At 37.4% G+C, this 13,378-nt stretch overlaps 1 protein-coding gene across 1 annotated transcript in view; it reads left to right on the forward strand.

The window, feature by feature from the left end:
* The window catches only part of LOC103460268 (septin-1-like), a 16,480-nt gene extending 3,332 nt beyond the window's left edge, over positions 1-13,148 (forward strand). The window contains exons 2-3 of the mRNA XM_017303229.1: positions 11,573-12,557; positions 13,026-13,148. Coding sequence (XP_017158718.1) covers positions 11,573-12,557; positions 13,026-13,148 — 1,108 coding nt within the window. The remainder of the gene's footprint in view (positions 1-11,572; positions 12,558-13,025) is intronic.
* Positions 13,149-13,378: the final 230 nt, after the last annotated feature.

Raw genomic sequence — 13,378 nt, forward strand, 5'->3', positions numbered from 1 at the left:
TGGAGGATTTAAGCTATGGAAAACCAAAGGCATTCAGAAAGTTAAAGATCTATATGCCGATGGCATGTTGCTTACTTTTGATCAGCTATGTAATAARTATTTAATACCTCCAAAACATTTTTTTAAATACTTGCAATTGAAAAATTATATGTCATCAAAACGGAAACAAAAAGTGGACATTCCACCCTTAACAAAAATAGAAGAGGTGTGTGTTGGGGACTTAAAAGGGAAAGGTTTTCTTTCTGTGTTCTATAATTTGTTGATGCTTTCCTMTAAAGATTCTGCAATGGATAAGTTAGACGCTTGGAGAAGGGAWACTCTTGAAGATATAGATGAGGAAGACTGGAATCAGGCCTGTTTGAAAGCACAAARTCAAACGATAAACACACGATTTAAACTTCTGCAATATAAATGGCTCATGAGAACCTATATAACACCAGTTAGGCTTCATCATATGTCCAGTGACATTCCAGATACTTGCACGAACTGCTTATTTGAAAAAGGAACCCTTCTCCATTGTATGTGGGAATGTCTTGAAATTCACAAATTTTGGAAGGATGTTATAAGGTGATTGTTTGTAAATTTATTTCCTAAAAGAGAAAATTCAATAAAATATATTTTTTTAAAAAATGAAGAGATCCTGCAAATGCCTTCTAGAACAGCAGCAAAGCGATCAGCCGGGATTCAAAGACAGAGTCTTTGAGTGGCGATGTGGACATTTATTCTAAATAGTAGAATCATGTGAATAAGTTGTACATTTACAGAATAAAGATGTTTTATGTCCATAAGGCTCATTCACAGAGCGGGAGGCTCGATGGCTGCAGCTGGACCGGTACCGGTACCGCTCGGCTCCTTCTTTAAGTTCTGCTCAGAGATCCAGGATGATCAGTCTGGATKAATCTAAACACTAATAAACCATCAGATCAATCTGATCTCTGATCAATCCTCCCTCTGGATCCTCCATTGTTCTCCATCAGAGCCAAAGCTCCATAATGTGACTCGCCTTTGCTCAGCTACTGATATCATGTGATTACAGACACACCTTGATCGACTTAAATAATCAAACCTGTTGATTATTTTTAATCAGCAGCTTGGAGTTAATCTGCTGATCAACCCTGTTTTCTTCTTTTAGTGAGAATGAAATGACCCCATAGATGCATTTCATGAGCTTCGGCTCACAGATCAATGAGTTACTTTTCCTCAGTTTGTGTCTCATAAAGATGTATTATTTACATTCAAGTGAGGTTTTCACATACTTTTATTTAATGTTCTTTATTTTGTGTGCATGTGTGATCTGAGGATAAATGCGGTTCAGTTTCATTGTTTAAACAATAAAATATTAAAATAATTAACATTGGTTTGGTGCTTCTTGGTCTAAATAACTGAATGGCGTCAGATTTCAGTGTATTTAGGTGAGTTTTGACGCTTTGTGGTTGGATATTGTCCACAGAAAAAGTTTGTGTAGCTGCCGCACATTTTCACCCATCCAAAAAGTTTGTGTATATTTACACAAACCTTGACGCAAAGTAAATTTTTATGCATGCCGACTTGTGCATAAAATATGGGACCGCAAATTTTTTGTACGCACACTGCTTTATGCATAAGGCCCCAGATTTGTGTAGTGTCCAACGGATACTGATTGATACTCTGGACAGACTCTCTCACCTCGGTTGTAGGTCTTAAGAGAATAGAAATCATTAACTTCTGGCTCGTCGTATTCTCTTATACTCCCGGATTCAATGATGCCATACGTGGAAGAAAAGCCACACAGTTAACAATCACAGCTCCACGTCATGTATTTTCAGAGTTTATTCTAACATTTAAAAGTATAAAATCACATTGCCAACACATACACTTCAAAACACACTAAAACAAACATTTACCTGACACACATATATAGGAAGGAAGGAAGGAAGGAAGGAAGGAAGGAAGGAAGGAAGGAAGGAAGGAAGGAAGGAAGGAAGGAAGGAAGGAAGGATTGGAGAAAAGCAAATCTGATTTGTTCCTCTGGGGCCCTTACTTTAATTCTAAAAGGTGTTTCCTTTGTTTTGATTTATGCAATTATGCGATTAAGGCGTGTTGTTCTCCTTGTATGGATAGACCCAGTTTTTAAATTACCTAGATGGGATGGTTTAAGTGATTTTGTCACCTGGTTTTAGACCTTATTCAAAGAGAAAGAGCAAAAGGTCATTTTCAAGCAGGATGTTCTCATGGCGATCACATCTGTGATCTCTTGAGTTGCTCTCTTGATAAACATTTGAACATAGACCCTAGTTGTCAGAAAGAAATTTATCTTTCACTTAAACCTTGCTTCTTTTCTTGCCTGAGCGATTAATCAAAAACAGATTCCTGTTTTAACCTTAAAATGACCTAGTGGTTTCAAGCGGGTAGAACACAGTCGTGACTTTGGATATATAGAACTGACACAATTATCTTCCCAAAAACTCTTACAATATACCAGAAATATTTATTACCAAAACATTAGTTTCTTAATCCTTTTGATTATAATAACCTAACATGTATTCATATGAGTCAGACACTAACTAGTACTTGTTAATATAAAAACCACAAATTAGACTAGTTCAAGACGTTAATTTTAACTAAATGGTATTCTAACTAAATTGCTATTATTTTTAGTATTGTGTTATTTTATTTGTCCTTAAGTTTCAGTGTTTCTCTGAGGGAGATGACTTGAGATGTCTCCTTGCTGCTGCTCATTTGAGACACGGTCTGTGTGCCAAAGTTAATTTATGATGTGGTTCCTCCCTGATAACAGACATTCTTTTCTGCAGCCCTCTAAGATTTTATCCAAAGGACTCTTGCTTAATCCACTATTTTCACATGTCGTAAGATTTAACTGTATTAAACACTAAGAATATTTATTTTCCTCAACAGTCTCTGCAGTTAATCCAGAGCGATCCTGGGCCTCTTGGCTGCATCTCTAATCAGTCTGCTCCTTGTTCCAGATTAAAGTTTAGAGGGACGGCCGGGTCTTGGTAGATTTGGTCTGATGCTCCTTCCATTTCAATCTGATCGCTTGCTCAGAGCTCCTTGAGATGTTGAAGCTTGGGAAATATTTTTGAATCCAAATCCACCTTTAAACTTCTCCAATAGCATCTTGGACCTGCCTGGTGTGTTCCTTGGTCTTCATGATGCTCTCTGCACTTTAAACAAGTGCACAAAGCAAGTGCATTTAGCATGACAATACATTAAAGACCTGCTGTTATTGTACCAACCTTCTAGACCCCTCAGGTTCTGGTTCTGCTCTGCATCCAGAACCAAACGAGGAGAAGCAGCATTCAACTTCTATGCACAATAAATCTGGAACAAACTTCCATAAAACTGTAAAACAGCTGAAATACTGTGCCTTAAAATCTCGACTTAAAACCATCTGTTTAGAGTTGATCTGAAATGTAATCAGTTACTGATTTAATGATGGCACCTGACTTAGTGTAATGATTTTGTGATTGTTGATTCAATGTTGCATGACTGTGCTTGTTATGATGTAAAGCACTTTGAAATGCCTTGCTGTTGAAATGTGCTACACAAATAAAATGATTTGATTTGATCAGTCATTTATGACAATATTGGATCATTCAGAGATCCAAACTGAACTTCTGGACTGAGTTTGCTGCACTGAAAGTAAAGGGGCCCAATAATATTGCACGCCCCACTTTGCAGTTTGTTAAAAAAAATGTTAAAATATCCAATAAAATTTGTTCCACCTCACGATTGTGTCCCCCTTGTTATAGATTCTTCACAAAATACAAATTTTAGATATTTATGTTTGAAGCCTGAAAAGCGGCAAAAGGCAGAAAAGTTCAGGGGGGTTGAATACTTTAGCAAGGCACTGTATGTATTGATTTAATTATTTGTAATTATATATTGCAATTTTAAAATAAGCTTACTTTCGGAGATTTTTGGATTTAAATCCTTGGTACTTAAACTACTTATCTCTTTTCATCTGAAAAGGCTTGAAGTAGTCCATTTTTATTCAAATTTTAAGATTAAAAATTTTGATTTTGAGAAGTCATTGCACATTCATTGGAAGTAGAACAGTCTTACAATGATGGAACATTTCTTAAAAATATTAAATATTCAGTGGAGAAAAAAATCATTCATGCTCTTAAAAATGTTATCATTTTATAAAAAGGAATTATTTTCAGATCTAGTTAAGATCAAGAACATAAATTTGATATGCAAAACGTGACTTTGCAGCTGAACATTTTGTCTGTCTTCGCACCTGAAAACATTGGTTATGTGTGATATTTAATTTAGATCTTTTATTTTACTCTGTCTTTTGATAGGTGTTTTGAAGTTGTATACAAAATTTGTTTGCACTATGTGAATTAAATTTAAGAAGAATATTATAACATGAAACTAATAGATTAAACATTTTCACATGCCAGAAAAATCATTTGGTTTTGCTTCCTTTTACAGAACAGAACATCTTCCACCATCACCATGATCAGGGTACTCAATAACAACTCAGACAAAGAGTGAGTAACAAAAAATTAAGCAGTTAAAATAAGTCTACAGCATTACTTTTAAAGTGTTCTTTCCTTCATTTGTTTTTGCTTTTTCCTCACTTAACTCTTGAGTTCACAAATGGGGTCCACCCGACCCCACACACGTAAAACTCGTATCATTTGCTTCATTCCTCGCACGCACATGGGTTAAATGTTTATAATACTGACTTATTTTAACATGAAAGATATTCATATTAATTTTTTATTTACACATAATTAAAATCTGCATTTGTAAACTTAACTTAGAAAAACAGCTGTGTAACTTCAGTTGGTCCTATGTGAAGATATAACCACCACACTAGCCCCTCCCACAAATACTCAAAAGTTCACAATCACAGAAGATCCCAGAACATATAGTTTTTCTGGCGTTACTGGCTCAGTTAAAATTAGGTCATGATTCATCAAACAGAAAGAGAGACCGAGCTAAAACGGGCTCAATGGGAGAGCTCCCATCAAAGCTATTTGGCCAGAGTGCTGCCATCAGCCCTCTTTCATCCCATCTCTCCGCAGGAATGTGACCACTAGCGGTGTTCTGATAAGGCCTTTGATCATTATTGACCAATCTGAAAATATTAGTGATCTGTATTCACCAATTACTGTCTTTTGTTGCCAATCACAAAACTCCTATTTGAAAACAAAAGAAGATGAAGTAGATGAGTTTGTTAGACAGTTTGACTTGTACAAAAATGTAAATAATTTACCAAAGGGTACTATAAACTCCAGCAAAGGCTACCAGAACAAAACAGGGGTGTTGTATAGCACAGTGGATAGTGCGTGAACCCTGCATACAGAGGCTGCAGACCCTGGTAGTCCAGAGCTCAACTCTCGTCCTCGGTTCCCTTCACTTAGGGAAGATAACAGATATCTATTCCCTCAACCCTTCCTGTCAGAATACTGTAAAATTAGAGGCAACTTTTTGGCTTCAGAGTCAACCCCTCCACCCACAGCGCTTCCCCATTGTCCAACCATGACATCTACCATGCTCCTTCTGAGCATCACACTAAGAAGTTGAATGCAAGATTGCTATTGTAGGCCAAATTTCTATTTTTTCTACTGTGCACCATATATATTGCAAATTCCTAGTAGTCAATCGTAATGGCACTGTCATCTTCATGTGGCTGGTAAAGAACACTCCAATCAGTTGCTTCTAAAGAGTTTATATAAGTAAATGTTAAGGAGTGGCACAAGAAAACAAAAGATAATTAGATACAAAATATTACAGATTGGGAAGAAAAATGGGGAATGGCCCTTTCTGATTTCAGGGACTATTTTGCAACCTCACTATTAATAAATATGCTACTTTGATGTAATGCAAGACAAAGCTAGATGGAAGGAAAGCAAGAAAAACCCAGGGTTAAAGTAATTATTGATATGGTAAAAAACGTTTCAGGAATGTGGTATGCAAGATATGCATCTCCACAGGTGGTCTGCTTATAATACTAGATTCCCTCAACTGACCTCAACCTTTGGCATTTCTTCTAAATGGCAGTGGGACTAAAGAGGTTCTGAACATCTTGGCCCTGCTGCTAGTCCTTCACACCACCACCACTCTCCTCATGGAGTCCAACTACAAAGACATTTTTCTTCAACAGCATGGCAACCAATGAGTGATAAAGCATATGCATACTAGTCTATTTTATTGTTTAGATGCACCCCCAGCCAGGGCCGGCCTAAGGCATAAGCTGCTTAGGGCCCTGGGCCGCTAGCCCTGTGGAACAATTTTTTTAAGTAATGATTTTTATGTGATTATATTAACAAAAACACACAAATTCATTATAAAGTTGTGATTTTTTTAAACAATAATATATATTTGATTATGTATGTAGAATTCTTTCTTATATGGAAAAAAAGAAAGATTAAAAAATAAATTGCTCTTGGGTGGGCCCTGGTGGCCGCGGTAGGTAGCACACTAGACAGTAATATGAGCTGCAATGAGCAGAGCATCCAAACCTCCAGAGCTCCGGTGGAAGATAAGTTAGCAAAGCAACGTCGCAAAAAATAGCTTCTTCAGGGAGAAAGAAAAGAAAGGGGAAGAAAAGGAAAGGAGAGAGAATAAAGACAAGATTTTTCTTGGTAATGTCCTATTTATCAGAAAGATTTGTGGAGCCACCAATACAAACTTAGCTTAATAGCAACCTGGAACGGTCCAGTTAAACAGCCAAACATTTATGCTAGAATGTTTGTTTTGTGTGAAATGAATTTTAACTTTAAACGAGTTGATTCTCATGGTGGCTCTGTATATTTGAGGGTTTTTTGGCTTCAAAACGCCGAGTTTGATAACATTTGATAATTAAAACTTCTCAATGTTTGACATTGTCTAGCAAAATGTTTTTACATCAGGCTACATGACCACTACATTATCAATGAGCTGTAGTTTATTGATAATGAACTACAGCTAACTATATATTAGTTTGCTGCTGAGCATTATAATTTATGTGTCTAAAACAAACACTATTTTTACATCAATTTATAAGTTATGTGAAACTTCTCCAAATAAAATTGTTTGAAGGCTCAGACTCAGCTCAGTACCGGTCAGGTGAGAAAGACTCCTGGTATAAATTACATATTTAACTATTGTAATTACACCTAACAAATTAATCACAGAATGTCAGGACTATGTGTGTAGGGCTGCACCATTGCAGTTTTCTGGCCGATCGCCAATTACCAATCTTTAAAAAGCTTTACCTGTCGATTTAGATTTTTGTCGATACCATTTTTTTTTGTCTGAAATGTCGCTAAACGTAGCAAGAAAGTCATTGACTTGGAAACAGTGGGGTGAATATTGTTAACTGTAAAGGTTCAGACCTGACCTGGTGGGTCTGTCAATCAAACCTCTCACTGCACAGCAGAAGAGGACAGAGGCTGATTTATAAACCTTTGCTGAGGTGCATAACATTGGCTTCACATGTAAGCATTTTCCAATCATCCATCCCCAAAGTTAAGGAAGTCGGCGCCAATAAATGCACCAGCCAACACATGTATCTTATATTATATGTGTATATTTTCAGTGGTGGAGAAAGTACTCAAAAAATTTACTTAAGTAAAAGTACCAATACACAGACAAAAATGTAATCAATTAAAAGTAAAACTACCACATTAACATTTTACTTTAGTAAAAGTATAAAAGTACTGGCTTTTAAAAATACTTGAGTATTAAAAGTAAAAGTACTTGCTGAATGGATTACCTAATCGCTAATATCATTAAGTGAATCAATCGTATTTAATTTTAATACATCAGAAATGTGCCATTTTAATGAACAATGCCACAGATAAAGCATGTTTTATTATGTTTACTCTCTGTAACATAGTTTAGACTTAGATATGTGATTCTATGCATCWTAATTTCAGGGATGGAAACATCTCGTCTCCTGTCCTAACATAACATGAACTTCACTTTTTTTGCCACTAATGGCTTTTATTTTGAAAGAAATCCAACTGAAAGGTGGGGGAGGACATGGAACCAACGAGCTACGTAGCAGAGTTGTAGTCTAGAACACCAAACCCGAGACCAAATCAAGATCAAGACCAGCACCCCGCGCTACATGACATAATAAAATTAAGTGCACCTAACAAAATTGTTTCTCAAATGGATCTGAAAGATCCACGTTCCCATAAAACACCTAGATATTAAATACTAAGAGCTGAGATAAATTTAACCAGTATGAATTCAAACTCTTCTTCATTCGGTTTTGCTTCCATCTCCAGTGACAGGTGATGAAAACAAAGAGCAATGAGCATGCTCTGTGTTCTTATGTTCTTGTTTTATTTATTCGTGGTCTCTCTCTCTCTCTTTCATCCTCTGAGCTCGGGTCCTCTACCAGAGGGCCTGGGAGCTTGAGGGTTCTGCACAGTATCTTGGCTGTGCCTAGAACTGCACATTTCTGGACTGAGATGTCTGATATATATAATCTTTGAATGAAATAAAATTATAGCTACTGCAGTGTATGCAGAGCATTACACTGCAGAACAGCTCTCAGTGAGGCTTCAGTCCTATATTAAGCACTTTTTAGTGTACGAAAGGACTAGGCAGAATAAATCAGAAGACTAAATTCGTCTACTGGAGCTATTGTCAGTAATCAATAAAAACAATGCAAAAGAACTGCTTTCAATACCATGTATTTTTAAAGAGAAAATTAAAGTGACCACCACAAGACAAACATACATAGAACCCAAAAATAAACACAAAATAAATATACACAGTACTGCAGTAGATTTTCCATATATGTGTGCACAACAGACTTAAATTTCCCCACTGCACAGTGTCTGACCAACACACATTTGAAAAGTCCTAGTTGAACTCTCCAGATATTTGAGATGATGTCCAAGCGCAAGTCGTTTCAGTTGTAAAGATGAATAGTGGATAGTGCGTCCGAATGGTAAGATGGAGAGGGAAATGATACAGACCATCAGCCTCCTACCAGATCAGTATGGAGTGAATCTCAGGTTCTCCTGGCCCCAGCCAGTTGTCAGAAGCTTGTCATCCTTTAACCTTAAAAGGGGTCACCTGGCCTGTATTAAAATAAACAGGACTAGTAAATTACCGGCCTGCTAGTCAACTAGACTTTTTTCAGTTACAGAAATAAATGCATTTTATCCCAAATATAATCTTTCAGACAAAATAAAGATACCATTTATCTCATTATCTTAAACACATGTCGAGTTTAAGAAGTTAGATCATATGACAATTGATGATCAACAATTAGCACTGGCTACCGCCACCAACATGCTAAACAAACAAAACAACATTGTGTTCACTACTCACCAATTCCATTTATAGTTCAGTGCATGACAACTTCATGGCTCCAAGCTCACTGGATGTTCAGATCTACATGATTTTTATATAGTAAGTTTTAAAAAGTGCATAAACAAAGAGAGGAACTAATTGTTTGGAAGCACAAACGTGTAGCTCCTTTGTCTCCAACTCTCCCCCTCACACCTGACTGAGAAAGCTGGAGCAGGCCTGAATAACTACTTTAGGTGTGTTAATTGGCTGAATGCACGGTGTGACTGACTGTCACTCTAACCAAAGGAGCAGCAAAGGCGGAATTAAGGGCAGTTGTTTACCCTGGGTTACATATAGGATTTAGTAAAGATCCGTCCAGAAGAATCGGATCGTTCCTGAATGTCATATTACTATATTGCACTTTGGTCACAGCGTTGTCCCATATCTGCGACACCTCAGTCAACACCTCCACACAATAATTCAGCGCATGAGTGACTTTTTTTCATCAGATGCAACATGTGTGTCTCAGTCAGTACAGCTAGCTTTGCTAGCATCACGTCCACGGAGCTTACATTTCTTTAAGCTTTCCTTCTAAGTGACGCTAACTGTTGTGAAAGTGAAACGCTGCCGATTTTACATGTCACCATATCTTATGATTTATGCAGCGCCATTATATTACTGACGATTAGTTAGACATCTTCTCCCGTTCAGAGGAAACCACTGCGCATGTCTGGAGCTCCGCGTGCGAGTAAAGGTGGAGCCGATGGGTGACAACAGACACTAAGTCACGTTATTGCTTGGATTTTACGGCGCCACCTTAAGTCCCTGAACTTCACATTTTAACGGAAAAAAACAGCAATGTGACTTTGTAACGAGTAACGCGACAGTTTTGTAGAAATGTAGTGAAGTAGAAAGTACAGATACTTATTCTAAAATGTAGTGGAGTAAAAGTAGAAAGTATCCATTATTAAATCTACTTAAGTACAGATACACGAAAATTGTACTTAAGTACAGTAACAAAGTACAAGTACTTCGTTACTGTACTAAAGTACAATTTTACTTCCCACCACTGCATATTGGATATAATGTAAACATCACTGTCAAAGATGCAATAAGTTTAGCAGGTTTTTGAATTAGCTAATGATCTGTTGATTGCACCCAGTCCACAATATTAACAAAACTAGAGGGCCCCAAAACCAAATTTCACTTAGGGCCCCATGAAGGCTTTGGCCGGCCCTGCCCCCAGCTACTAATAGCTCTGACATTTGGGTGTACAGGAACTTTTCCTGCCTGTATCAAAGGCCTGGTTCACAGGGTAGACGGGCCCTGTTGTGTGCCTTCCTTGGGATATGTTAAAAGCTCTGAAAGAGGAAGGCGTTCCCTGTCTGGCAGCAGACTCGGCTTGATGTTCCAGGCACACCTTCAAAATACTTTTGGTCCTACCAGGTATGAGCTGGATTCAGTTGACAGCTCCGTCCCTCTCTTTACTCGAGTGTGCCGTTAACACTTGGCATTCGTCAACAACTCATTAGGTGGACATGAGAGTTGCGCAACACAAAAAAATCCCCCAGCCAGAACATGGTGCATTAAGTAAAACATAATTTGACAAAGCTTCGAGGCAGTAAATTTTTTTAATAACTAAAGCACTCGAATCGTTCGAGGAATCATTACAGCCCTACTGTTTTTATTTGCATACAGTGCAGTTAGGATTAATGTGTTTACTCAGGACGCATTAAAACACCACTTCTGGACAAAGCATTTAGAGCAGGAGGCTTAAAAGTTGAACTTTCAAAACTTATGTTGATGCCACTGCCGAAAAAACATCTGTAATACCAAATCTTGCTATATTGCATTTTTTTTGCACCAAATGCATGGCCAGCCACTGGAAAATACACATGCATACACATTAAAATTGACAAAAAACAGTTATCATAATACTATATTTGTGAGTACAAAGTTTTCTAACACTAACAATGAAAAAAATATAGTCAAGCTAACATATACTCAGTAAATTTCTTTTGACAATTACACCCATAACTCTTTTAGATTCAAATATTTGGACAGACTAAGTTCACCCAAATCTTCAGGTACCTCTTTGAATCTTGTTTTTCCAAAGGCTAGGGAGTTATAATGTGTCTTTAGAATATTCTGTAACACTCAGGTTTTAAAAAATAGTTTACTGTATAACTTAAATTATGGTAGAGAAAGAAATGTCTCCACATTCTTGCATCTAATGGTTTTGTTCAAATCTGAATGCAGCACTAAAAAACCTAAAAAGAATAGCACAATAAAATTAATAAATCACTGACTTTCTCTACAGGAATGGGACAACCAGGTACAAGGACATCATTTCTAAAAGTAGACTGATCTGTTCAGGACCACCTGCAGTCTACCAGGTGAAACCGAAGAAGGAAATTATTGAGACTCTGACCAAACTGACAATTGGAGAGAGAAATTTAAACAAGGCAAATAGAGCCATTTTACTAGTTGGTGAAACAGGAGCAGGAAAATCTTCTCTGGTCAACGCTCTGCTCAACTACGCAATGGGAGTGAAGTTTGAGGATGACATCTGGTTTCAGATTGTAGATGAGGAGAAAAAAAAACAAACAACAAGTCTAACCTCAGATGTGATCATCTATCAGATCTTTGGCTATGAAGATCAAATTCTCCCTTTCTCTCTGACTATCATTGATACTCCTGGATATGGAGATACCAGAGGAATCAAACATGATGCCATCGTCAGTGAAAGATTACTGGATCTGTTTGCAGCAGAGGATGGAGTTATTGAGATCAATGCAGTCGCTCTGGTGATGAAGGCCAGTGATAACCGACTGAGTGACCGACTGCGTTACATATTTAATTCAGTGATGTCTCTTTTTGGGAAAAACCTTGAGAACAAGATTGTAGTTCTCATCACTCACTCAGATGGACGAAAGCCTGAAAATGTCCTTAAAGCTCTTGAGAAAGAAGGAATTAGAAGTGCAAAAAACGAAGAAGATGAGGCTGTTCATTTCCTGTTCAACAACCGCCAGGAGGATGAACGAACAGAAGAAGATCCTGAATATCTGAAGCATCTTAGCAAGATATCAGAGAGAGGTTTCAGAGCATTCACAGATTTACTGGAAAAATCTGCTCCCCAAAGACTGAAGACAACAACTAAAGTTCTGAAGGAACGCAGAAAACTGACAGCCTCCATCCAGGACCTGGAGGACAGAATTAAAAAGATTGAATTGAAAGAGACAGAAATCAAGCAGATTAAAGAAGATCTAAAGAGAGCTGAGGATGAAAATAATCATGTAGTGATGGTAGATGAAGTTTATAAAGAGAAAAAAACTATTAAAGGTGGCAGTTGGGGTATTTTCTTTAATGAAGGAGCTGTCTGTTGTACAGTCTGTGAGGAGACCTGTCACTATCCATGCACATTAGCCTCAAAGCCTGAAAGATGTGATATCATTCAAAGTGGTCACTGTACTGCCTGCACTGGGAAGTGTCCTGTATCAGATCATGTTAAAGAGAACTGGATCTATGAAGTAAAGATAAGAAAAGTTCAGAAGACAAAGCGAGAGATGAAACAGACGAATGACAAGGAAACGTCAGAAAGTCAGAAAAAGGCGAGCCTCTTACAGAGCTCTGAAAATGAACTGAAACAACTGACTGCAGAGAAGACACAGCTTGTTGATAAAGCCTACCAACATGTTCTGAAACTGGAGCAGATGGCACTGCAAGTTAAATCTTTGAACACCTACCTCCACATTGACTTTCTGCTTGAGAAGATGAAAGAGAAAAGAGACACAGAGAAGGTCAAGAAACTAGAGGAGATGAAAAGTCGGCTGTATGAAGGAACAGACTTCATCCAACTGCCAAATGTGAAAGGAGATGAGAAAGAAAATGACTAACACATGAAGCAAAATAACTGTCCTGTTTTTCAATTTAAGACAACAGTTTCTTTGTACATGTAGTAAAGAGAGTACCATTATTCTCCAAGAGTTATACAAATTTACACAGCTATTTTATCAGTGTATGCTTTAAAGTTTTAAATTTAATTCTTACACAAACTGCATCATAACGTGTGATATTACCTTTACTATGGTGAAGAGTGTCCATTTATACATGGCATAAAAACAGT

Source organism: Poecilia reticulata, unplaced genomic scaffold (assembly GCF_000633615.1).
Source record: "Poecilia reticulata strain Guanapo unplaced genomic scaffold, Guppy_female_1.0+MT scaffold_219, whole genome shotgun sequence".
Taxonomy (NCBI): Eukaryota; Metazoa; Chordata; class Actinopteri; order Cyprinodontiformes; family Poeciliidae; genus Poecilia; species Poecilia reticulata.